The sequence below is a fragment of the Lathamus discolor genome, chromosome 9 (assembly GCF_037157495.1).
Source record: "Lathamus discolor isolate bLatDis1 chromosome 9, bLatDis1.hap1, whole genome shotgun sequence".
Lineage (NCBI taxonomy): Eukaryota > Metazoa > Chordata > Aves > Psittaciformes > Psittacidae > Lathamus > Lathamus discolor.
In genome coordinates this window covers 23,382,006-23,407,853 of record NC_088892.1, presented here as the reverse complement: position 1 = coordinate 23,407,853, position 25,848 = coordinate 23,382,006, and the positions used below count along the sequence as shown (strand labels likewise).

The 25,848-nt window shown below is 59.0% G+C and overlaps 2 protein-coding genes across 6 annotated transcripts in view; both read right to left on the bottom strand.

Annotated features, from left to right (window-relative positions):
• Positions 1–118: 118 nt before the first annotated feature.
• LOC136019228 (basic proline-rich protein-like) lies at positions 119–4,721 on the bottom strand. The gene is made up of 4 exons (XM_065689154.1): positions 4,450–4,721; positions 3,869–4,035; positions 1,081–1,232; positions 119–877 (listed from the first exon to the last, which is right to left on the bottom strand). Exons 1-4 carry the CDS (start codon positions 4,719–4,721, stop codon positions 119–121), a joined length of 1,350 nt encoding a protein of 449 aa, XP_065545226.1.
• The window catches only part of NLGN3 (neuroligin 3), a 42,107-nt gene continuing 20,089 nt past the window's right edge, over positions 3,831–25,848 (bottom strand). For 4 of the 5 annotated variants that reach the window (XM_065689582.1, XM_065689584.1, XM_065689583.1 and 1 more), the window contains 5 exons: positions 17,988–18,047; positions 15,323–15,472; positions 13,521–13,706; positions 6,884–7,673; positions 3,831–6,514 (listed from right to left, as the gene is read on the bottom strand). In XM_065689582.1, the coding sequence (XP_065545654.1) occupies positions 5,677–6,514; positions 6,884–7,673; positions 13,521–13,706; positions 15,323–15,472; positions 17,988–18,047 (2,024 nt within the window). In that variant the 3' untranslated portion in view covers positions 3,831–5,676. The remainder of the gene's footprint in view (positions 6,515–6,883; positions 7,674–13,520; positions 13,707–15,322; positions 15,473–17,987; positions 18,048–25,848) is intronic. The other variant, XM_065689585.1, reaches the window with a different exon arrangement.

Here is a 25,848-nt window from a genome sequence, read left to right as displayed (position 1 = left end):
GCCCTCAGCGGAGCCCCGCTCCGCAGCCGCAGCGCCTTGATGTGGCCCCGCAGAGCCACCAGCACCCAGACCTAGTGTGTAAAAGCGCCGCGGGGATGAGCAAACACGCGGTCAACGATTAACCGGGCTCACGGCCCGCTCCAAGGTCCCGCCGCCCAGCACCCTGCGAGGCGCCGGGACGCGGCGACTCTGCCCCGAGGTGGCCCGCGGGGACCCCGCACGGAACCCCCGGCACGGAGCTCCCCGCACAGACCCCCCCGTGAGGACGGCGGGGGTGGCACCGCGGGGCGCCGGGGCCGAGGGGAGGTCCCTCCGCCGCGTGGCGGGTGCGGGGAGCGGCGGGGGCCGGGGGCGGCCGGGCGGATGCGGGGCGGGTGGGGCCGGCCGGGGCCGCAATCTCGGCCCGCGATAAACCGCTGGGTGAGTCAGCAGCGCCCGGGGGCAGCGGGAGCGGCTGCAGCCGCCGGCACCGCCCTGGGCCGCGATCCCGGGGCTCGGGGGGACCTGCCCGGAGCGGGGTGCGGGGAAGAGATGCGCCTGGGAAGTGGACGGGAGAAGGCAGAGGGGACAGCATGGGCAAGGGGCTGGAGGGGCCAGGGAGGGGAGGGGGCATTGGGGGGCCCTGGTGGGGGGTCAGACTGGGGGGCACTGGGGGTTTGGGGGGGCTGGTGCAGGAGTCAGGCTGGGGGGCAGCAGTCGGGGTGCTGGGAGCAGGGCTGGGGGCTCCGTGGGCTCTGCGGGCAGCGGGGCCGGCGGGGTCGTGGTCGCCATTTGCGCCCGCGGTGGCAGTAGGGGGCGCTGCGGGGCCGGGCCGAGCGGGCGGTGGGGCCGCGCGCGCCCGAGGGGGCTCAGCGCGGGGGAGCGGGCCTGGAGCCCCCTGAAAAAGGGAGAAAACCGCGTGTGAGCGGGAGCGGCTGCCCCCCCGCCCCCCCTGCTGCCCCCCCGCTGCTGCCCCCCCGCTGCTGCCCCCCCGCTGCTGCCCATTGCTCGCTGCCTGCCCGCTGCCTGCCCGCCCGTTGTCCTCAGCGGGAGGTTATGGAAGGACCAGAAGCGCCGGAGATGGGCGGCAGCGGGCAGTACCCTCCCCTGCCCGGGGCCGCCGCTGACCGCCGGTCCCGGTCTCCCGACACTGGCGCCCGTTGCAAAGCGATTGTGCAAAAGCCGCCCGTCCAGGGCAAGCTGTACGAAGCCTGGAGCTGAAGCTGCCTCCAGTGAGCAGAAATCTGCCCCACCTGTGCCCATAAGGACCAGCAACGGGCTCTTTGTTAATGACATTAATTACGGGGTTAATTGGGTATCTGAAGTTCTGAAGCTGCAAGTGAAGAGCTCGAGGACGCGAGCACGTCCCATGCAGACAAGCTGATGAGATGGGCAGGGCTGAGCCAACATCGATGGTGGGACCAGAGTGATGCAGCTACTGGCATCTTGCTAGGGAGAGACCTCAGAGCCCAGCAGCCTGCGAGGAAACCCAGCTCCAACCACTGCTGAAACATCCCCACTGCCAGGAGGCAAAGGATGCTGCAGAGCAGGCTCTCAGAGCTCCCTTGCTCCTGCTGTCCTGCCCAGGGCAGGGGTGGCCCCAAGCATGGCTCAGCCTGGCTGGCTGTGGATGGTGTAGGGGCCACCAGGCATCCAGTCTTGAGCTGATGGCAGGACAGGAGTCCCTGGATCAACGCTGCCGTCCTCAGAGAGACAAACCCCCTGGTTTGTGTTTTACCTCTGCTTGGGAAAGGCATTGGCAGCAGGTGAGCACAGGAATCCTTTGTGCCACTGCAGCTTGGTGCAGAGTGGGTTGCAGCGCATGGTGTAACAGCTTGTCCTGCCACCGGTAGGTCTGCTGTCCTGGGTGCATCAGGGACCAGGACACTGTCCCAGTGATGCTGCTGTGCAGAGCAGCATCCCTGCCCTCCTCCTGGCTGTGGCTCCTGGAGGAGGAAGTAGCCAGGCACAGTTCACTCATCCCCTCCCCATGCCAGGGGCACCTTTGTGGTGCAGTTTCCTCATGTTTCTCTTTGCCAGCAGCCCTGAAGATCATAGAATTATAGAATGGTTTGGGTTGGAAGGGACCTTAAAGCTCCTCCAGCTCCAACCCCTGCCACGGGCAGGGACCCCTTCCACTGGAGCAGCTTGCTCCAAGCCGCTGTGTCCAACCTGGCCTTGAGCACTGCCAGGGATGGGGCAGCCACAGCTCTGGGCAATGTCCTCTGAAGCTGAGGGTGTCCCACAATCATCACAGAGATGTTAATGGCATGTACCCTCTGGGACACAGTGTCCCCTGGGCTTTGTCAGGTCTCCAAAAAAACACTGTTAATGGTCAAGGACACCCTGGACAGATGGCAGGCTCAGGAGTTTTGCAAAGACAGTGTAATAGCAACATGTCATCTGTCACCAGATTACCCTTAGGGTTCTAGCTGGGGTGGCCGTGCTGGAACACAGGGACAGCAGGCAGCTAGGGCTGTGCAAGGATGAGGAGGGGGGACAGAATGGCAGGGCAAGCCCCTGTTGTGGGGCAGGGAGGCATCTCCCCTTCAAAAGGGCACTGGGCACCGCAGTGTAGGCAGCTGGTGATGCCAACATCACCTGGATGGGCCTCTCGCCACCAGGCAGGGCTGGCCCTGCTGCTTGCAACACGGCAAGGGGCTGTTGTTGGAGCTATGCTGCAGAGCATCAGCATTTCTATGGAAACCTGACCCCGTGGCCTGATGTGAGTTTTTTACCTTGGTTTCTCTCCCAGCTGGTCATTAGCCAGGGGCACTTGGTGGCTGCAATGGAGGGCACTGGGATGGCAGCCCTGCGGCTGCCAGGTGGTGTGGATCAGAGGGGCCAGCAGTTGGGGCAGCACTGGAAGGGGCTGCAGGTCTGGATTCAGATGAGCAGCTCTCTCTTGCCCAGAGATCTGAACCTGCAGGGAGCAGTTCTGTTTGTTGGCATGAAAAAGACTAAGGGAAGGCAGCCCCAAGCCCTGGGCAGGAGTCCCGTCGGCCCATCACAGCTTGGCTCTGTGGCTACTGCCCCGCAGTGTCCCTGCCCTTGGTGGCACAGCACAGCATGGCATGTCACCCTGCCCGCCACTGGAACCTTCCCTACCCTCCCCATCTGCCCCATAGTGAGGGGTCCACCAGCATCCCTGGCTGGTGCTCCCAGGGCATGCCCATGCTGCCGGCCATGTACTGCTGTTCCAGACCACAGGGCACAGGCTGGCAGGGGCTGCAGGACCCCTGCCTTGGGCAGCACTGGGGGGATCTGGCACAGGGGCTGGAGCACGGTGCTGAGTGGGGTGACATGTGCAAGTGGCACGGTAGCTGCAATGGGCCCTGGGACAGCAGGGCAGAGCCCCCCATGCAGTCCCCCACTGTTCCTCGCCTGCCCCCTGCCCCCCTGGCTTGGGGCTCAGCCCTGGCTCTGCTGCCTGCATGCTGCCTGCAGGCAATTCAGGCCCCATGCCTGGTTTCCATGGCAACTCCAGTTGAAATTACATTAAAAAGAAATGAAACCAGCAGCTTTTCTGTTTGGCAAGCAGGGGGAAGGGAGCTGGGTTGGGAAAAGCGGGGGGGGGTAGGGGAAGATGAGATCCCACATGGTGGTGGTGGGGCAGCAGAGCTGGTGGCGAGCGGGGACCCCCCACACTGCAGCACCTGGGTCCCACACTGCTGGTTTGCATGTGTACTGTGCTGGGGTGATCCCAGGATCCTCCTGCTGCACCCGCAGCGTGGGTGCCGCAGACATGGGGACTGCCCAGACCCCTTGCCAGCAGGCACAGCCATGGCCCCCCTGAGCCTGGTAGCCCCTGGCCCCTGCACACTCCAAGAAGACGTTAAGACACACTACTATTAAAAATATCACTTCTGTTTTATTTGGAATTTGTTACTTTGCGCGGGTGACAGGGTATAAATACATTCTCCAATGAGGATCCTCAGCCCTGCCCGGGGCCGTGGCAGGGTGCAGGGCCGGGGTGTGCTGGCCCCAGGTTGTAGGGCCAGCCGGCACCGGTGCGTCACGGCCGCCAGCTCTGGCAGCGTCTGCCAGCCGGACCGACTGCACAGGGATGAGTTATGGTGTCCCCACAGGACCTGATCCTTCCTCACGCCTCCTCAGGCCCTGCCCTGGGGGCCAGTGCCCGCCATGGGGGGAGCTGAGACTGGGCTGCCCCATGTGGGTTCCCACACCCAGATGCACCAAAACCTTGAGCCCTGCCACCCGCAGCTGCCTGCGGTTCCGTGGCCACCACCAGCCGAGCGGGTCTCCCAGCCCCATCACCCCCATTTGCCCACTCGAGCAGCCCTGCTCTATACCAGCTGCATGCCCCAGATGCCAGAGCTGGGGTCACCCCACGATGGGGGGAAGGCCCCAGCAGGAGCAAGGCGGGCGGCAGAGCAGCTGTTGGTGAGCAGCTTCACCCTAACCCTGCCAGTGCCCCCAGTGCTGCACACCCTGCCGCAAGCTGCAAACCGCTGGGGAGCAGGGAGGGCACAGCTGCCCGCGGGCAGTGGTGAAGAGACCTGGGGTGCCCCCAAGGGAGCAGGGTGGGCTGGGGACCACTGGGACATGGTGCTGAGGGTCTGCCCTGGTTTTCGGGGTGCGGGCAGATGGTGCTCACAGCAGTTGATGCCCCTGCGGGGTGGTGGGTGGCAGGGGCTGTGGTGGCAGCAGGGAGGGCTGGGGCCGTGGGTGCCCGCCGTCCGGCCCATTGGGTTGGCTGTTTGGCTGAGACACGTGGGCATGGGCGACAGAGGAGGGAGAATATCAAAAATACAAAAGAGGGCAGGAGGCAGCACTCTGCCTTGTGCCCGTGGGGGCCGTGGGGCGCCAGCACCGTGTGCACAAGCTGGCTTCCAACTGGCTTTTTATTTTGTATCAAGAACACTTGGTTTTAAAATCTTTACAAAGGACAAAACGCGGCGACTCCGTTAGTTGTGTAAAGAACTAAAGATCTGCTTAAAAAACGTCTCTGCAAAGAGAAACAACTGACACAAAAGAGATTCTCTGCAGCGCAAAGAGGGGTGGATGTGCCAAGTCTCCAGCCCGGGGCTCTGCGCCCAGGGTCCCCAGCCCCCGGCACCAGCCCCAGCGCCTGCACCCAGCACGAGGCCAGGTCTCTGGGCCCTGCCTGCTCCCTCTGCCTGTAGCACCATGACCCACGGCCGCTTCTCAACACTGGGAAGGAGCCGATTCCAGGGCCCTGGGGATGCCAAGCAAGCTGCCCAAGGATGCTGCGCACCAGCTGACGGGATGCCCAGCCCCACTCATCGCTCCTCATCCATCCAGAGGAGCTCAGCAGGCAGAGCGCTGGAGATGTGATCGCCCTGGGGGAGGCACAGCCCTGGTGCAGGGAGCCCCGTGGCTGCTGCCAGCGGGGTCCCCTCCTGCCTGCCTGTGCCAGGGCATGGGCGCGGGGGCTGCGCTGTGTCCCCCCTGCATCCCAGCAGCGCCCCCAGGCGACCCATGGGGAGGCAGGGAGAGTCAAAGCACTTCTCGAAAGTTAGACAGGAACGAAAGAAAGCGCCGGGGGGAGCGGGCCTCGGCCGCGCTGGGACCCCGCAGGTCTCCGGCTGCAGAGCCGCACCATCCACGGCACTGCCTCTCCTCCCGGGGAGCTCCGCTGGCCCCGGCAGTCCCTCTGCCAGTGTCTGTGCGTGCATGTGCGTGCGGGCATGCGTGTGCGCAGGTGGCGGGCGGCTATACCCGCGTGGTGGAGTGTGAGTGCGGGAGCCCCGTGCTGTTGAAGCCGGCGGTGAAGGTGTTGTAGGGGTGCAGGGTCTGCAGCCCCACCAGCGAGTTGGGGATCATAGTGATGGTGTTGGGGGTCATGAGCGGGATGTCATCTGGAGAGCGGCGCAGGGTGAGGGTGTAGTCGGGCAGAGCAGCCAGGCGCAGGGCATCGTGAGGCGGCACAGCCTCGCACTCGTGGTGGCCCTGGCTCACCTGCAAGGACGGCATCTCCTCGTCCGGCGCATGGACCATGTCGTTGGTGGTGCCACGCTGGGGGCTGGGCTGCCGGTGCGTGTCCTGCCGGCGCTTGTCCTTGCGATAGTAGAGGGCGGCAAAGGCCAGCACGTTGAGGAAGAGAAGGGAGGCGCCCACGGCGATGGTGACGCTCAGCTCCGTGGAGTAGTCACGGGGGCTCTCGAGCAGGGTGCCTGCCTCTTGCTCTGGGCTCCACTTCTCCTTCCCGTTGTCACTGTTGTAGGCAGGTGAGATGGCAGGGCGCTTGGTGGTCCAGATCTTGCCATTGGGGCGGCGGGTGATGTGGGAGTTCTGCGTGGTGTCAGGGGGCGGCACTTTGGTGGTGGTGGAGGTGTAGTGGAACATATCGTGCAGGTTGTACAGGTGGGGAACGAGGTGCTTCCAGAAAGCCACCTTGGTGGCCCGGTAGTGGTCACGTACCCGTGGCTTCAGCCCGATGTGCAGGTACAGCTGGTCACGGGGGTTGTACTTGGACCAGGCCACCTCCTCAAACCGATTGGCCTTGGTGTGGATGAACTTGGTGTCCTGGGGGACAGGCTTGTTGGGGTCCCTGCAAAACACAGGCAAAACAGAGCTAGCACTGGGAAAGCCAGAGATGAGGAAGGAGAGCCAGACACAGAAATGGAAGCTGGGGGGACCTTTGCCAGTGGTGGCAAAGGCGGGGCTGGTGAAAAGTCCTGCATAGCTGGACAGCACTCCAATCCTGATCGAATCCCATGCACGATGACCAATGGCCAACCAACCTCCCCACCCCTGTGTTTGGTGGGGTCCTGTTCCAGGAGCTAGCCTGTGCTCAGCTTTTCTCTGTGCCCTGACCCCACTGGAGGTGAAGCACACTAACCTCTGGGCACGGGGGCCTCAGTGTTCCGCACCAGGCAGGACACTGCCCCCCAGAACAGCAGCACCCGTCCCCACTCACCCCGTCTTGGCAAAGTTGGTCCAGTAGGTCATCACCACAGCGCTGAGCATGATGTCGTTCTTGGAGAAGTTGCAGGGAAAGAGATCTGTGGGGCCAATCATGGGGATCCCGAACACGTAAGGCACCTCATCCCCGTGGGCCGCGTCAGACCATGCAGGCTTCATCAGGCTCTGGCAGTGGTGGTAGAAGGCGTAGAAGTAGGTGGGGGAGCCATAGCGGGCATGCAGGTCGGCCGTCACCACCGATGGCTCTACCCACTGGTGGTCAGTGAAGAGAGCCACCAGAGTCTTGCGACGTGTCTCAGGGTTGTCCCTGTCGGCCCAGTCTGTGTACATGAACTTGATGGTCTCCCGCAAGGTGTCCTTGCCCTCAGGGTAGCCATACAAGTTGTCTACAAAGTTGGAGACTGAATAGTCAAAGTCACTGCCTGAGACGCCGTCCTCAGGGTCCACCACACCCTCCACGAACTTCAGGCCCTCACCTTGGTTGACCCCCAGCATGATATCATAGTTGAGGAACTCGCCCTGCTCCATCAGGATCTCTGGGTCATCTGGGATCACATCCCCATCAATGACAGGCCCAAAGGCCACATGGTAGCGAGCTGGCTGGATGTCTTGCTCCACCAGCTCCTTGGCACTCTTCTGCCGCAGGCAGTCCACCATGTCCACTGTGTCCAGCACGTTGCAACCCACCTTGTCAGCCAGCATGCTGGTGTACTTCACGGGCTGGTAGTTCACTGCCCAGCTGGAGAGCGCAGAGCCGCTCTGGATGATGGCTCTCTGGAAGAGACCTGGAAGACAGGCAAGGGGCAGGGGAAGCTCACAGTGCCACTCCAATACCCCAGCGCTGCAGTATGGGATGCACCATGGAGAAGACATTGATGCCCTTGGACCCCTGCAAGGAGCCAGCACTCCAGCCCATACCTGGCCCTGACCCAGGCTGTGCTGCCTTCTGAGGCAGGCTCGCACAGGGGGTCAGCTCAGGGCCACTGAGTGGCCAGGTGATGACTGGGCATGCAGCAGGTTCTCCTGGCTGCAACCAAGGGCTGCTGTGCTCCCACCGCCGGGGATGGCCTGGCACCCCTCTGCTGTGGGGAGGAGCGGGACCATGGCTACATCACAGCCTGGCCCACTGAGCAGCTCACGCTGTCCAGCCACCCCAGGGTGTCCTGAGCCCCGAGGGCATGTGCTGCCCCACTCAGAGCATCCTCCAGCCCAGGGTGGCCTCTTGGAGCAGCGTGGCTGCAGGCTGGCAGCAGCGGGAGGGTTAATGCCTGCTTGGGGACAATTAACCCTGCATGTCCCACCCTACTGCTTTGTCAGGGTCCCCCTCACCCCCCTCCCTGCCGCTTCCTGCCCAGCTGGGGCTGTTCGGTGCCAAGCCGGCCCTGCAGAAGAACGCTGCCAGATGCACAAAGAGGGCCTTTCTGCCACTGGGAACACAGAGGGAGTGGACTTTCGCCCTGGAAAACGGGGCCACAAAGGCCCTGGCCCAGGCGGAGGAATGTGTGGCTACGCTCCAACCCCATGTCAATGGCGCTTGTGCTAGGAATACAAAGGGCGGTGAGGAAGTGGAGCCTCCGGGGCCATGAAAGGCAGCCAGGCTTGGGGTGCACCCTGGGGTCCCTGCTTTTGGGCCAGCCCTCTCTGGCACCCTGGGTGCTGCCTGCGCCCTTGTCAGACCCTGACACTAGCTTGGCATGAGGGACTGTCTCAGGTGGTCCCTGAAAGCTGCTGGCACAGCAGGATGGTGGCTGTGAGGCTGCCCCTGGCCCCCTGAATCATGGAGTGCCTGCATGAAACTCCCTGTGCAACCAAGGCCATGTCACCCTGCAGGGGAAAGCATGCACCTTCCTCCAGCTGAAGTGTTTGGAGGCTCCTGGCTCCCAGCCACCATGCCCATAGCTCTTGTCTGTACGCACAGTTCTTGCTCTGCCAAGTACCTGATGTACAGTCCCATGCACTGGGACAAAGGGAAGTCACAAGCTCTGTTTTTCACCTCCTGCTGCCCTAGAAAGCCGTTACCAGCCCACAAGCTGGAGACTGGCCATGGGATTGCTTGCTTTGCAGCATCACCCACGTGCCAAAGGGCCAGGATGGAGGTTTCCTGTCTCTCAGGAGATGCTGTCCCAGCAACAATCACTCCCTGCCAGCAGCATCACTTCCCAGATGGACCCACCAGACTGGACTCTGCCACTGCTCACCCCTGTCTGCAGAAGCACAGGCAGCTGGTGTCACCAACTGGCTGTGTCCCTGATGGAGTCCCTTTGCTGTGTCTTTGCATGGCCATGTCCTGATCCAGGAGGACCCAGGAATCTGTGAGGACCCAGTCCTGCCATGCCCTCCTGCTCCATGCCAGCACCCTACTGAAGCCCAATAAGCATCCCAGGGAGGCATCGCTACCCTGCAGCTCACCCCAGAGCTCTCCAGCCTGCTGGGGCCCAGGCAGGAAGATGCAGCTCTGTCTTCCCTGTCTCTTCCCCTCCAAGGTGAGGGTCCCAATGCATCTCAGGTCCTGCAGAGCTGGCTGCCACAGCAGAGGGGAGTCAAACAGTGGGCCCAGGGCTGTGCCAGGTGGTGCCTCGTGCTGCAGGCTGCCACCAGCTCTTGACTTCCCTTTTGCTTTGCACAGGAGCTGAGACTAGAAACACCTCTGGGATTGTCTGTGCCAAGCCCCACTCCAAGCAGGGTGCTGGGTGCCTTGTCCAGCTGAGGATGGAGCACACACAGAGCTGGCAGTGAAGGGCACCAGCCCTCACAGAGCAGGAGATGGGGCAAAGGAAGTATAAGAGGTTTGAACAGCAGCGACTGGTCCTGCCCCAGCATGGCCTGGGGAGAGAAGCAGCACTTTGGTGAGGAACCAACCCACCTACGTGGGCTGAGGCTGGCAGGGAAGGCATGGGTGCCCCTGGCAGCCAGACACAGCATGTGCTGCAACAGCCTCCAGCATCTGCCTCTTGTAGCACCTGGCAGAGCAGGCACAAATTAGCAGCTTCATTAATAGCTCTTGATCAAAATGAGTTTTATTTTGATGGAATAAAAACAAATCTGCCTGATCTTCATGGTGCATCTCAGTGCAGTTTCCCTGCCCTGCTCCAGGGCTGGCTGCCCTGGAAGATGGCTGTCCCCAGGAAGATGGGTGCTCTGGAGCAGAGCTTTTTTGAGGTCATTTCATGGCCTTTTGCTTTGATGAAACACTGCAACACTGAGCACTCCCTTCCTGCCTCACAGCATTTACAGCTGGCAGCAGCTCCCCTGCCACAGCAGTGAGGGTGCCAGGCACCCGGCGTCACTGTGATGCACGGAGGACCACACCACAGGCACTGGGCCTGGATGGGGCAGCAAAGGACATCACAGGCAGATGCAGTGTTTAGTGGCAGAAAGCCTAATGTTACTTGAGAAGCGCTACACTGGCACAACAGTATTTTTCATGGCTGGAAAGTCGGGGATGAGCCCCTCCATCCCCAGCCTCTCTCCATGCTGCTCCCTTCTACCCAGGCTACCTAGGCAGCCAAGCACGCAGACCTGCTTCCTAAGAGGTGTCACCATCTGGCCATAAAAACCAGTCTACAACCTTAGGGGCATTCTGGCTTCTGGGTGCCCTGCCAGAAGCAGGACAAGGCAAGAACCCAATCCCAGAGAGGAGACTCCTGGACCAAAAGCACATCCCTGCAATCTCTGCCTGCCTCCAGCCACTCCTGTGATGGAGAGGAGCACTCTAAGAAGTGCTATGAATGCATTACACCTGGCATCCCCTCCCTGGCCTTTCACACTCAGCATGAACAAAGAAAACCTTTTTTCTTATGTTGGCCATGGGGATGATCAGGGGATGAAGCACTTCCCATATAAAGACAGGCTGAGAATATTGAGGCTGCTTCCAGTGTCTGAAAGGGGCTACATGAATGCTGAAGAGGGACTCTTCATCAGGGACTGTAGTGATAGGACAGGGGGTGATGGGTTCAAACTGGAACAGGGGAAGTTCAGGTTGGAGATAAGGCAGAAGCTCTTCCCTGTGAGGGTGCTGAGGCGCTGGCACAGGGTGCCCAGAGAAGCTGTGGCTGCCCCATCCCTGGCAGTGCTCAAGGCCAGGTTGGACACAGGGGCTTGGAGCAAGCTGCTCCAGTGGAAGGTGTCCCTGCCCGTGGCAGGACAGTTGGAACTTCATGATCTTAAGGTCCTTTCCAACTGAAATCATTCTATGATTCTTTCTGCAGGAGCTTTCAGCCTATGAAATACTCCCCGCCCTTGTGCCCACTCTGCCCAGGGTGACTGTACAAGGGTAGGAGGGCACACAGAGCTCTAGGTATCCACAGAGGGGTGGCACAGCCCCACACAGGCCCCTGCAGCTGCAGAGCATTCCCTGCCCTGCCTGTTGCTCAGAAATCTGCAAAGATTTACTTGTGCTCCTTTCCTACACCCTACTCAACATCTAACACAAGCAAAACATCCTCTGGTTTTGTCTGTCAAAAGCATCTCCTCCTGTGTGCTGAAGAGCTGCTGCCTGCCCAGTGCCCAGTGCGGCTTTCGGTAGCTGAGAATCCTACCCCAGAAACCCCAAAAGCAGTGAGGTCCCACCCTGCTCTAGCACTGCAACGTCATCAGCGGCAATGTGGGTATAACTCACACTTTCCTGAAGTTTATTGTAGTCTAATACCCATTAACATTTCCCCAAGCCAACAGCTCCAGGAGCATCCTGCTCAGGAGCTGGCACAGGGGAGCAGGATGACAGAGGGGGTCACTTCAGGCACTGGGTGCCCCTGCAGGAGTACAGGCAGAGCACAAGTGCCCTGAGCACCCTGTGGCAGCAGGGAAAGGGGCTCACCCAGAACAGACGTGGCCTGAGCAGGCAACACAGCTCCATATGTGCTTTCAGCTTTGGGAAGCAGCTGCCCACCAGGGTCCAGACATGCCTCTGTTGTCAGGCCTGTGGGGCAGAGCATCCCCCAGAGCTCTGGTCCTTGGGGAGCCAAGGGTTGCTCAGCAGTGGGAGCAGCCACCCCGAGAGCAGGAGCACTCTGCACAGGGTGAGTTAGTGCTGGCTGTGTCCTGGCCCCAGCACAGAGGGAGCACAGAACCTGGTGGGTTATCCCATGCTTGGAATATCTCCCCACACGAAAAGCTCTGGAGCCCCTCTGCATTCTCTGATCCCCTGAGCCATGGCAGCATGTCTTAGCCTCTCCAGTTCCCCGGGCCATCCAGGGAGAGGCTGGCAGCTGGCTATGACCACTGGGCACGCTGATGGGCAGCGGGGATGTGCTCCTGGGGAAGGGTCATCAGTGGGAAGCAGAGCCCAGCGCAGCAGTGGGTCTGTGCATGGGGGTGGCGGAATGGTATGCTGGAATCAGGCAAATTTAACCATAAAGAGCAGCTGGATAAAACTGGGAGAGGTGTTTTGGGCTTGCCTTTGACTCCATGGTGCACCAGCATCCTACGAGCTCTGTGGCAGGTCTGGGCTCAGCAGGATGCTGCCCTTCATTCCCTATCATGAGCACAGGCTCTGCCGCCTCTTACTACAGCTAACACCAGCAGCACCTGCAAACCTCCACGTCAAGTACTGCCAGGCAGACCATGATGCTGGTGCTGGTGCAACCACCTTTGCAGCAGCCTGGTCTGAGATCATTCCTGCTTTCAATACTGGGGCAATCAGTCCATCAACAGCTCCCTGGGCCAGAGGAAGGCTTTGCAAGCAGCCTGGCCAGTACCAGACTCCTCCCATAAACCCTCCACCATGCCATCAGCATTGCTGAAGGTCTCCATTCCTGTGTGGTTCCTAGGCTCTTGAGCTGGGCTGCAGCTCTTTCCAACAGCTTCAAGTGCAATTGTGTGTGTCTCTGAGGTGCAAACTCATGCCTGTATCCATTGCCCTTATGCCTAATCTTCTCCCTTGCACTATGCTTGGAAGCACAGCACTAGAAGAGGGATGCACCCTCGTACAAAGCCCTGTGACCAAGACCCTGGCAGACTAGTTACCTGTGTACCAGTTCAGGCTTTGTGCCTGCCATTTCCTTTAGGACATTTACTGAGAACACCTCTACTCCCATGGTTAATTTTTTTCCTAGTGTTCAATGTAAATCTTTGTGGGTGGTTTACATGCATTTGCTCTTATGGCAACACAATCTTCTAGCATAAGGAATTCATTTCTTTATCTAGAGTAAACACTCCGCTATATTTACAGATATCAACCATATCACTTCCACTGCGTTTCCACAGCTCGCCCAGTCTCACAAGATGGGGTGCTCCATGCCTCCCCAGACTCAGGTCTGGCTTCCCCTCTATTCCAGTATGAATGCCTTTCCGAGCACCGTGATCTGTGCTCTCAGTGCCCTGCAAGATATCCTGCACCCCCTCCACACCTGCACATGGGCAAAGAGCTGCAGGAGGGGTCCCCACCTCTCCCCACACCCAGGTGCTCGGCCTGGGCTGCAGCCCCAAGTCCTGAGAGCACCAGCTCCATCCCTGGCTCCCATGTGCTCTGCTGCTGCCCTTTCCCTGCCCATGATGAGAAGGTTTTGCTTCCCAGCCCTGGGTTCCACTCTCACCAGTGACTACTTAAACCACAGCCCTGACTCGGCTGGGGTGGCTGCTGGTACCAGCTTCGATCAGCAGCCGCAGCATCCTCAGGCACAGCTGGCACCTACCTTCAGAGTGGTGGGAGAGGGTGAGCAGGCTGACACAGGAGGCACCGATGCCGGAACCGAAGACAGTGATCCGCAAGGGATCTCCCCCAAAGAAGGCGATGTTCTCACTGACCCAGCGCAGCGCCTGTATCTGATCCAGCAGCCCATAATTGCCCTTGGCAGCCTGGTCCCCCGTGCTCAGGAACCCTGTGAGTCAAGGGGAGCCTGGTTAGGGATGAGGAAGCAGGGGGTATCCTGACCTCCCACCTCCCTTCCCCTGGCCTAGAGGAGCTTCTATAGGTCCCTGTCCTACCACAGCACGAGACCCCATTACCGAGAAAGTTCTGTGAGCTCTAAGCTGGAGAAGGGACACCACTGAGCTCCAGCCACCCTCTGTGCAGCGCAGAGGGGTGAAGGGCTGTGAGTGATGGGCATGAAGCCTTGTCCTTACCCTTGCCTCACCAGCTGTGCTAATAACACGTCAAGACACCTCACGCACTCTCTTAAGGAAAGATGAGAAAGCAGTGGTGGCTGCAGGCAGGCTGAGTGTGGGCACAGCCAATGCCGTCCGTGGACTAGCAATGCAAACTAGCATTTGCTCTATAAATGTAAGGAGGTGGGCTGGGCAGAGGGGAACTCACTGCAGCTTAAAATACAATGTCTCGCAGTGAGGAAGATGCTGAGAAATGTTTTCAATAGCAAAGGCAACACCCAAGATAAGCTATCAGTGTTTCATTTGCTTTGACTCGAAGAAGGAAGCCAAAACCAAGGTGCTGAGGTAAAATCCAGGCAGATAACCCTGGCAGGCAGGGAGTGGCGCTGATGCTGCTGCTCCAGCACTGGAAGTGCTCTGGCCTGGCACACTGCACCACCTCAATGGAGATAATAATGACACCATTAAAGTCTTATTTCGTATTGTGACGTATGTCTCTTAAATTTGCTCCTATCTGTCTTAGGAGAGTTGACTTTAAATATTGAAATATCTTGAATAGGCTTGTTTTTACTGGAAAGCCTATTTTAACTGCGATCTTCCCCAGGAGACTGTGGGGTCTGGAGGCTGTCAGAGAGATATGCTGCCATGGGTACTGGTCAGGAGCGCAGCCGTGCCACATTGGATGGCTTGGGAGAGAGCTGGCCCTGCAGCAGTTTGACTGAGAAGGAGCTCTCCTCAAACCTCCGCACCCCTTGTTCTACCTGCTGCTAAGGGAGGCAGCAGTGATGCTCCAGGCAGATCTCATGTCCCAGGTCATGGGGGGTTCTGCTGCAGCAGACAGGGGATAGCACTGCCTTTTGACCCTGTGCCTCCATTTCACCTCCTTAGGTCACCAGGGCTCATGAAATCAGAACTGCGACCCTCCCCTATATGACACCCAACACCTTTCTGTGACCCCTTCTGCAGAGAGCCAGGGCACGGTGGGGGGCTGCAGGGGTCCCAGTAGCTCAGCTGGCTTGGGGACAGCCCGTGCCTGAGGAGGGAGAGCTGCTGGGTCCCCAGGGGCAGCCAGGCCGTACCACTGACAGCTCACTGCTCTGAGCCCTCTCAGGAAGAGATGCTGGGTAAGCACATTTATTATTTATTTAACTGCAGACCAATATTTGCTTTCAGCTGAGCCAGGTTGTGTAAATGCGCCTGGAGGGGGCCAGTGCCAGGAACCAGACCCCACTGCACCCCAGTGTCCGGGGCAGAGGGTGGAGGCAGCCTGTCACAGTGCAGCTCCCGTCCTGTTGGGTCCCATTCCTCCCATTTCATGTCTGGTTCTGCACCCACCAGCTGTGGCTGCTGGTCCCACTGCCCTGCTGCACCCACGCTGGCCAGCCCATACCAAGCACTCCAACGCGGTAGTTCAGGGTGATGACAATCACGTTCCCGTAGCTGGCCAGGACGCTGCCATCTATCATGTTTCCCGTGCCCTCCATGTATGAGCCACCGTGGATATACACCATCACCGGCTTGGCCCCGCTGTCCCGGATGTCTGGAAGGAGAGGTGGTTAAACACAGGACCCTGCTGATGGCTGCAGTACCCTGCCCCACAGGCAGACCAAGGACGAGGGCAATGCCAGCTGCCAGGACTGGGGACAGGGGCTTAGAAACCAAACCCACAGCTCTCCTGGTGGTCATAGCATGGACCTCCAAGGCCAACGACCACTGAACCATCCCTGCCAGCCCCTTTCTGCACCACCTCTGCCCTGCTGTCCCCTTGGGGGTCTCATCACACTTGGGAGAGATGCCAGCTGTACCCAGCTGCTCTGGCTGTATGTGGGAGCCAGACCAACGGCACCTCTGTTGTGGGTGGGAGTTGCAGATCCCAGCCCCAGGATGTAGCCCCATGTCCTGTCTTTGGCTGGACCCAAGCCCTCAGTTCCAGGAGTCCTGGAAGCTGGCATTGCAGGGGGCAGGGATGGGGGTGTGCAGGACCTGGAAGGCAGCAGGGGCAACTGTGGGTGCTCCAACATCTGGCTCTCCCCACACCCCCCATTCCCATCCATTCTGGGAAGGTAGAAACCTGCCAGCTGCCTGACTGTGAACCCATGGCACCCCAGTGCCCAGACATACACATGGTGATGAGGCAGATAGTGTGTGCATGTGTGTGTGTCAGGGAGGTGAGCACAGCGTCCAGACGAGGACAGGGCATGAGGCATGGAGTGACACTGGGGAATGGGGCCCTGAGGGCTGGGGAGGAAGGACTGTGGGAGCCTAGGGGACAGGGAGCAGCCACACTCCCTCTCTCGACCGGCCCTGTCCAGAGGAACATCCTTCCCCTTCTGCCCCACTGGCCTGGGGTCCCTCCTGGAGCCAAGCCCAGGCACAGGGAAGAACACCCATGCTCTGCTCCTGGTCCATCTCGCCCATGTTTGATGGAGGAGGTGGTTGCAGCTGTGGTGCCCAGCACTGATGGACTCTGCCCTCCCTCACGCTCACCCGCACCCAGCACCTCGCCCTGGTGGGCTGCATTGCCTGCTGGGGCAGCTCGCTGCCAGCCCCGGCCCCAGGCCCCAGGCAGGAGCCAGCCCTGCCACGGTCCCGCAGGTACAGCAGCACCGCGCAGCAGGGATGCTTGGCCAGGGATGCTCAGCACCTAACCCCTGCCCATGTCCACACCTCCCTGTGTCTTGCCCATGGCAGAGGGTTGCTGATGGGTACCTCTCACATCCCCCACCTCCAGCTGTGGCCTGAGGCATGGCTAAGGGTGGCCTCCCTTCCATATGGAAAAGCTCTTCCATCCGGGAAAATGAGCATATGCCAAAACCTGTGCTGGCACTTTTTCTATCGCCAGGATGAAGCCAGGCAAATGCACAGACCTGGGGAGCAAAAAGCATTTGCAGGGTCTCGGGGACAGACATTGCCCATGCAGCAGAGCTACAGCAGAACTCTTCCCAGAAACCACCTGCTTGAAATGCAAAGTGCAGGAACATCCATGTCTGTGTCCTCTCCTCCCTGCCACATGCTCCCACCAGCGTACAAAGGGACTTCCTTGCAGCAGAATGGCAGCAATGTGCAGATGTACCACAATGGCTCCCAGTGGCTGCAGCACGTTTTAATGTGCAGGATTTAGCACAGTTAAGTTACTTAGGCTGAATGCCAGTTTACACCCTGGTACAAGAGATCCCGGGGCACAGGTCAGTGGGAGAAAACAATGGGGCTGTGGTCCTGCCAAGGAAAAAGCTTTTCGTCTGTTTCCTAAACGCCATCTGCCAGGTTGTGCTTGAGCTGCACTGGGACTCCTGCACACCATGAGGGTTTACTGTCCTTGCACATCAGGGCTGCACCCTGGCCAACCTCTCCTGCTGCCTCCTCTTCACATCCCTGCAGCCAAACTCACCGGCTCCACACCCTGCAGATGAACAACCCTGGTTCACTAAAAATAGCTTATTCTGCAGCTCGCTTAGCCCTGGCGCAAATCTAGGATCACATCTGCTGAAAGCTCACTCGCTCTGCCTCAGCCGGTGCTTATGCTCTGGTGGCAAGCAAGACCTTGCTCATGTTGAGTGCAGAAGGAGAGAACTGAACAGAAACCGTGTCCAAGCGCACTGTGGGTCTCCTGCGCACGGCCCTGCAGGCGCCAAGGTTGCCAAGCTGCTGGCATGGCCAGTCCACGGCAACGCCCGCGGCAGGCCCGGATGCGGGAGGAGGTCGCTGGCTCCCAGCTCTGTGTCACCAAGTCCAGAGGGATGAGGCTGGTGGTGGGGTGTGACTGGGCTCAGGGTGAAATGGCCCAGGTGCCCCAGGGCACCTCTCCTCCCAGGCTGCCATGCTCCCTGCCTGCCCTCGCTCAAGTGGGAGCAAACTCCTCCTAAAGCAGAGGACACCCCACGAGTCCCGAGGAGGGGAAGGGCCTGGGCGCCTGCACAGCCAGCCAGCCTGCCCCCCGCCCTGTGCCCGCCTGCGGCACACGGACACACACAGGGCTCCCTGGGGATGGCAGCGGGTGGCAGGCAAACGGAGTTGCTTTGCGTGTCATGCAGTGGCAGCCTCAAGCACAGAAATACCTTCGTCTTCATCACCGTCATTATCCGCTAAGTCCTCGCCCTGTTTCTTAGCGCTGGCTCCTAGGGACCAAACACGAGGAGACAGAACAGAAAGGAAAACAAAACCAAAACGGAACAAAAACGTAAACCAAAACAACAACAAAAAAGAAACAAAACAACAAAAGAGAATTCAAAAATAGCGTGATAGCAGAGCCGCTGGGGCCAGGCCTGTGCCCCACAGCGCCGCTGGTACTCACACTGCACCTCTGCCAGCGCCAGGGCAGCGGCAGCACCGCCCCGGGAGCTGCTTCCCCCGGGCCCCTTCCCCGCTCCTGCACGGGGCCTGCGGCGGCACCGGCGCCGGTGCTGGATCAGCCTTCGCAGGCGCTCGCTGATCCTCCTGCGCCCCAGCCTGGCCCCACGTGCGTGCAGCCCCTCGGCTCCTGGCACCAGGGCAAGGCTCCTCTCCCAGGTGCAAGCAGGACCCCTGCTCCCAGCTCTGCCGCCCCTGCCGACAGACAGCCACGTGAAGGGCTGCCCTGGGCAGCCTCTGGCCTCCACCTGGGATCCCGCCTGTCACCACCTCGCAGCACATGGCCGCTCCTGCCTAGCACAGCTACGCCACAGACCACGAGTGCCGCAGCACGAGCCCCCCGTGGCGCACTGCAGGGAGCCGTTGTGACAGGCACCTCCGTGCACGGCCCGGTGCCCTGTACCAACTCCCTTGCTCAGACACTAGGCACATGGCTGACTGCAAAGGCACCAACCAGCTGGCCCCGATCAAGGCAGAACCCAAAAAATACTGATTTCTGTAACATCCTGAGTGCCCCAGTTGTTACATGATGCTTAGCAAACCCATGGTGCCAGGGCCAGCAACCTCAGCCCAGCACTGTGGGATGCTGTTGTAGGTGGCACATGCTGAGCACCGAACACGTCGCCTCCTGAGCTGCGTGATGCTGGCGTGGGCCAGAAGATGTGGCCTTTGGGTTGGCAGGGAGCAGACACAGTGCAGACCTTTACCAAGGCTCCATGCCCTTGTGAGCACAAAGCCGAGGAGTGCCATCAGCCCCAAATTTCCGGAAGAGGCTGTGCTCCTGTTATCCCTTTAGAGCTGCAGACTAGCACCTGCGGTGCTCTGCTGCCCAGTGCCTGCACCAAACAAGATCCCTGGGTGAGGGTGCCCTCGGCAGTGACAGCAGGGTTTCCCCAGGGCAGGACTGCCTGCCCTGTGCCTGCGCTGCCCCGGGGCCTCTCCCAGACACACAGGGCTGCAGGGTCCTGCCAGGCACCTGCTGATCCCTGCTGCCATCGCCAAAGGGCCCAATCGCCACTGCAGCAAGGGATCCGCACAGCCTCAAACAAGGCTCCTGTGAGCGAGGGGCAGCCCCACAGCTGGATCGAGCTACAACGAGGTGAGTACAGGACAGGAAGACCAGTTATTCTTATTGCCACACCGGGAGTGGGATCCTGCAGGCGACCCGGGTGAGAGATAACAGAGATGGCAGCGTGGAGTGGGACAGGATTTGCATTTAAAAGGGATCTGTGATAGGGGAGTAAGATTTCTGAAATGGCTGTGGGGCAGCCCCATCAGGGCAGGATGCTTGCACAACACCTTCAGCAGATATGACCCAGAGTCAGGAGCAACGACCAGAAGTCTGGAAAAATCCCTTTTAAAGGACTGAAAAATCCCTTTTACAAGACTGAAAAATCTGCAGGCATGAAAAGCTTGCAGGAGGTGGGTCATGTGAATCCTGGGAGCAGAGTGATGGGAACTACAGCAGCACCCCAGCACAGGAAAGGCCACTGCAAGGCGGTGAGGTGGAGGAGCAACTCCCCCTCCACTGTGCAGAGCACAGGCAGCCCTGGGGCTACCCAAGGCAGCCCGAAGCTGGATGAGAAGAAAACCTTCCTGGCAAAAAGGGCAGGAAAGCTCTGGCAGAACGGCCTGGTGTGACCAGGTGAGACACACACTGCCAGGAAGAGGTGAGGTGGAGCTGCTCCTGCCTGGGGCAGTGATGGCTCTGCTGTCTCCAGTGCCGTCCTGATTTCCTCTGACTCAGAGTTCACCTCCCAGCCTACCGCCTCCATGCCCCAGCCCTGCCTCCCTAACTCCTGCTTCACCACCCAGCCATCCTCTGAGCTCCTCACATCGTTCTCCTGTTTTCACCCAACACCACTGCCATCCCCGCAAGCTCTCACCCCAGCCCCCTGGCCCCAGAATCCCCCCTTACTGCTACCTCCTTCCCTCCCTGCGCTCCCGTCAGCCCGTTTGCAGGAGGCTGCAAGCTTGACCTACTGCATCTTCATTAGGAAGAGCTGCAAGCCCAGAAAGCAAAATGCAAAGTACTTGTGCAATATTGGCTCATCGATGCTGTGCGCCAACCTCCTTGGGACTGCTAAGGGTTTTCTCTAATGAAGACTGCAGGCACAAGCCTTCATCCGCACTGTGCTTCAGAGATGGGAAGCCCATCACAAGCAGCTAGAGATCCATTTCCACTGCCAAGGGCCCTGGTGCTGTTAAAACCTTGGGATCAACTGGACGGCAGCCCTCCAGCCTGGTCTCCTTCAGGAGACAAAGGTCTCCATGCAGTCAGGGATGGAGTAACCAGCTATGAGGAGCTGTCAGGTTGTAAGAAAGGGCAGTGTACAACATCCCTGTGACCCGAGCAACTGTCCTGGCTGAGCAAGGTGGGATCTGGCTGGAGACTGCTGCCCTTGAGCCTAGGGATGGCTGGAACAAGCCTAAAGTAACCTGAGCTACACACACCACAGAAGGGACAGTAGAAAGCAGTGCTGAGAAGCTAAGCAAAGCAGGAGCGCAGTAATGCAGCCCAAGAGGAACAGTGGCAGTTTGTGGGCATGGCAGACGCAAAGCACGAGCCTTCCCCACCAGCAGGAAGGTGCCAAGGTAGTGGGGTTTATGGTGAACACAGGCTGCTGCAACCAGCAGGCTCTTTGCCTCTCGCTATATTGTTCACCTCCACAAGGACCCACTGACTCCACACAGCTCCTGAGAGCAATTACAGCTTTGCTTCCCTCACCCATGTCTTGCACGTTGCTACATTACCTCCCTCCAGTGGTTATTGCCATGTTCAAGAACGCCAGGAGATCACAGAATGGCTGAGGTTGGAATGGATCATCAGAGGTCATCTAGTCCAACCTTCCTGCTCAAGCAGGGTCACCTAAAGCACATCACTCAGGACAGTGTCCAGACCGCTCTTGAGTATCTCCAGGGAAGGAGACTTCACAACCCACCCAGATACTTATTCTAAAGCTCAATCACAGTAAAAAAATTCTTCCTCGTGTTCAGGTGGAACTTCCTGTGATTTAATTTATACCTGCTGCCTCTCGTCCTATTGCGTGGCACCACCGAGCAAAGACTGACTCCATCCTCTTGGTACCCTCCCTTCAGATACCTTTATGTATTGAACAGATCCCCCCTGAGATTTCTCTAAGCTGAACAGACCCAGCTCCCTCAGCCTTTTCTCATACGAAAGGTGTTCCAGACCCTTAATCATTCTAGTAGCCCTTTGCTGGACCTGCTCCAGGAGCTTCATGTTGCTCTTATACTGGGGAGCTCAGAACTGGACACCGTGCTCCAGATGAAGCCTCACCAGGGGTGAGTAGAGAGAGACGGTCACCTCCCTTGACCTGCTCCTCCTAATGCAGCTCAGGACACCACTGCTCTTGGCCACAAGGGCACATTGCTGACTCATGACAACTTGTCCACCAGGACCCCCAGGTCCAGAGATCTTCCTCTGTACTGGCAAAGGCCACCACACAGAGCCACAGAGCACCCACCCTCATGAGGGTGTGTTTAAGCTTATGGATTCAAGCTGGAAAAACCAAAAGGACTCGAGGCTCTTACTTCTTTACCAATCAAAAATGTCCTCCACTCACCCAGTGTGAATGCCTGTTGTTCCACTTCACTGTAAGCTGACTGTGAAGTGACATTGTTCAGGCTGATAGGAAGAATGCACATGGTCTTATCTGAAGGCTCTAGGAAGATTTAAGCTCAAGTTCAGTAAAAAATGAAATCACTTTCCCTGAAGCAGGGGCATCCACACAAGATTTATGCTATCTTAAGTAAACTGTGCCAACAGCACTGACACCAGTGCAAACAGAGATAAAGGAGGGAGAGGAGCCTCAGTCCTTGGAGCCTCTGGCTCAGCATGGCGTGGATAAGAGAAGAGCAGGAACCTGAGCTGACACTTTTCCTGACCCAGACATCTGCTCAGGGTGGCTGTGGGCAGCCTCAGCACCCCCTCCTCAGTGCAGGAGGCATTCACACAGTTGCAGCAGTGCCATGGGGAGCAGGACCCCACAGCAGCTACCACATCTGATGGCCACATACAGCCAGAGGCAGACATGCTGGTGGTCACACTGGCTCAGGTGCTCCTCCAGGACTGACAAGGAATAGGACCAGGACTTGTGACAGCTGCTGACCCTGCTGCTGCACCACCCCATAGGCAGGGGCAGCTGCCCTTGGACCTGTGTTGGGTGGCCCTTGCTCCAGGACTGCAGCATCCTGCAGTACTGCCCTGCCCCTCCCTGTCCATGGGTGATGTAGAGGACTAATCTGCATCCTTGTGCACACTCCATAAAAGCACTATATCTCACGCTCTCCTGCCCCCACCAGCACAAACACCCACCCTCACCTCTGCAAATCACGCCCTAGGAGCACCAGGCCAGCTCTGCAAGCCACCAGGTTACACAGGAGGCTGGTGAGAAGCCTTCCAGCAAGGGAGCACTGCAGGAGTCACACAGCCATAGGGAAGCCTCAGCCAGTACTCAGACACGTTTACTCCTTGGAAAGCAGCGGAGAAGCCACAATGCTTCTCCCACAAAGCATCTGAAGTGCATCTCGAGCCCAGGAGCTGCTGGGAGCTCCAGCCAGCCTTGCACAGCAGAGCAAGATGCTGGACTGGCACATTTGTCCCTGCAGCATCGTGGGCTCTGCACAGACCCAGCTAGAGAGATTAGGGCAGTAAAAACTAGGGAGGGCTGCTATGTGCAGGGCAGCCACACCTTTCGCCTCTGAAAATGACATCCACCTGCTCATAGAATCATGGAATGGTTTGGGTTGGAAGGGACCTTAAAGCTCCTCCAGCTCCAGCCCCTGCCACGGGCAGGGACCCCTTCCACTGGAGCAGCTTGCTCCAAGCCCCTGTGTCCAACCTGGCCTTGAGCACTGCCAGGGATGGGGCAGCCACAGCTTCTCTGGGCACCCTGTGCCAGCGCCTCAGCACCCTCACAGGGAAGAGCTTCTGCCCAGACTGGTGGTGAAGGGAAAAGCAGCACCTACCATAGCCAAGCATAGGCTGCAAGTGTTGGCAGCACAAAGCAAAGGGCAGAGCTGCATTTTGCACATAGGTTCTGTACCGTGTGTGCACGCGTGCTCTTCAGGTGGGCAGCATTATTTTCACAGAAAATCTGAGCCTCAAAGCTATCAACTCCCCTGGCACCAGCCATACCTTGCTCCCAGTGAAGGGACCAGTGTGCACGGAGGAGACTGGCACATAGTAAAGGTCCATATAGGAAATTATTGTGGGCAACTGGGTCTGGAAATGGAGATTTTCTTTTTGTCAAAGGGATAAATTCTGATAAATTCTCAGTCCTTTGGCTGCTATGGAATATGCTGAGCTTAGGAGTGGCAGAAATAATGAAAACTCCAATGAGGTGGGAGCTGAGGCATTTTAAACCGCCAAAATACTGCTCTGTAAGAGGAGAGCTTATTCACTGCTCATATGTGGCCTTACAAATAATAATCATTAATATTCCAGAGCAAGCCAATGTTCAAATGACACAGCCCAAAACAATCAGCACTGTAGGTGCACGATCCTTACCTCAGGCACTACTAACGGATGCACAAATGAGGGACTGGGAAGCCTGTGTCTCATCTCAAGGGACTCGGTTTGAGCCAATGGCAGTGTCAGTGTTCAGGTGCTTTAATTATCAGCACATCATGCCTGGATTCCCAAACGGCCAGCTCAGGAGATCTGCTGGTCCCTGAGCCAGCAAAGCCTGGTGAGGGCAGAGGGCACATCAGGGAGGTGACCAGAGGCAACTGCAGATGGGCTGCAAAGAAACTCTGCCCATGAGCAGAGCTGACGGGGAGGGAGAACCAAGAGATGAGCGTGCCTGAGATGTTTCACTGCGTCTTGTATCATCCCCCTCCTCCAGCCATAATGCGGACCCTGCTTCCTTGGCACTGGCCTAGAGCTGGGGATGGAGGGGGTCCGCCAGCCCCAGCAGCCGGTGGGAGGGCCGGGAGAGGAAGCGCTTTGAAGTGGCTGGTGATCGCTGGCACAGCCAGCTCCGGAGGCAGCGTGCAGAGACTCCCTAATGCACCAGCCCTTTCAGGGCCAGCCTTGGCACTCAAGAGGGATGGCGTGTGAATAGCCAGGGCAGCAACAGGAAAAGCAAAGCAAAGAAATCCAGGAACAAACCTCGGGGAAACGGCTGGAAGGAAAGTGCTCCCCAAACATCCAAGCCCAGCTGCGCCGGCCCTTCAACCTCAGGGGTGCAGGGAGGTGGTGGCCGGGATGCAGGGACCCCCTGCCCACCAGACACCCCCTCCCTGGGCTGAGCCTTCCAGAAGAGCGTGGCTGTTTGTGTGCCCACACATCCGGCCTGGGGACACACAGAGCAGCCCAGGCTCTCCCTGCCTGCAAAGGGGTCATGCGGTGGGGTGGGCAATGTCTTCTGTCCAACAAGGCACTGAGCCAGCTCCCATTTGCCTGTCGCCACTCCCCAGCCCACAGCACTGGCTGGGATCACAGGATCACTCTGGGGCAAGGGGGCTGAGCTTTCCCCTTTGCCCCAAAGTGCAGTAAGATGAGCCCCGTGCAGCCCTGGGGATGGAGACAAAGCAAAGCAGAGATGTGTCTGAGCTGGAAGTGCTCGACTGGGGCTTGGGAAGCATGCTATGCCAGGGGTGGAGAGCAGGTCCTCACTGGCAGGGTTGGCAGAAGCACAGGAGCATGAGCAGCATTGGCAGGACCATGAGCTGAGGCAGAACATAGAATCCCAGACTGGTCTGGGTTGGAAGAGACCTTAAAGCTCATCCAGTTCCAACCCCCTGCCACAGGCAGAGACACTTTCCACTAGAGCAGGTAGCATTTATGCAGCCAGGAGATGCTTTTAACCAAGGAGGTTTGGATGCAAAATGACCAGGGATGCAACAGGGTAATTGCCTATCTCAGGATGGGCTGCAGGCCCCCATCACACTCATGCTTCCCTGAGGGGGTTCATACACCCCTGAGGGGGAATGCATCCATAAGGGATGGGTGCATTTAAGTGCTACCTGCCATCAGAGGCTCTCATTCCCAGGGACTGGGAGGCTCCTGGTGCCACTGGGATGAAGGCTCAGCCCCAGAGAAGCTGTTCCTGAAAGGCCTGGAGCAACGTGAGCATCCTCCTCTGACCTGCTCCCAGACCTGTGCTCCCAGCAGGCACCAGTCCCAGCTCCCATGGTCAGGGAGCAGAGGTGACTGGAGCGTCTGTGTGGCTCCTTGGAGTGGGAAGTGTGGGGCAATAGGATGGGCTGCTCGGAGGGCCCGCAGTCTGGGTGGCGGCACAGAGAGGTGCCGGAGGAGAATGCTGCGGCCGGGGCCCGGCCAAGCACCCTCTCGCTCTCTCTCTCTTTCCTTTCTGTGCCTCTCTGCCGGTCGCCTTGCTACATACCTCCTTTCCTACATATTTTCTTGTTGGGCTTTCGGGTGCATTCCTTGGAAATCCGTTTTACTGTAAAATGAATAAAATACTACAAAATAACAGGAGGCTCCACGGGTGGGAGTGGGCATGCAATCACAACCACCCTGCCACCCTCCCGCCACCCCCGGGACCGCGGGAGGTGGGGAGGGAGCGTTGCCGTGGGAGG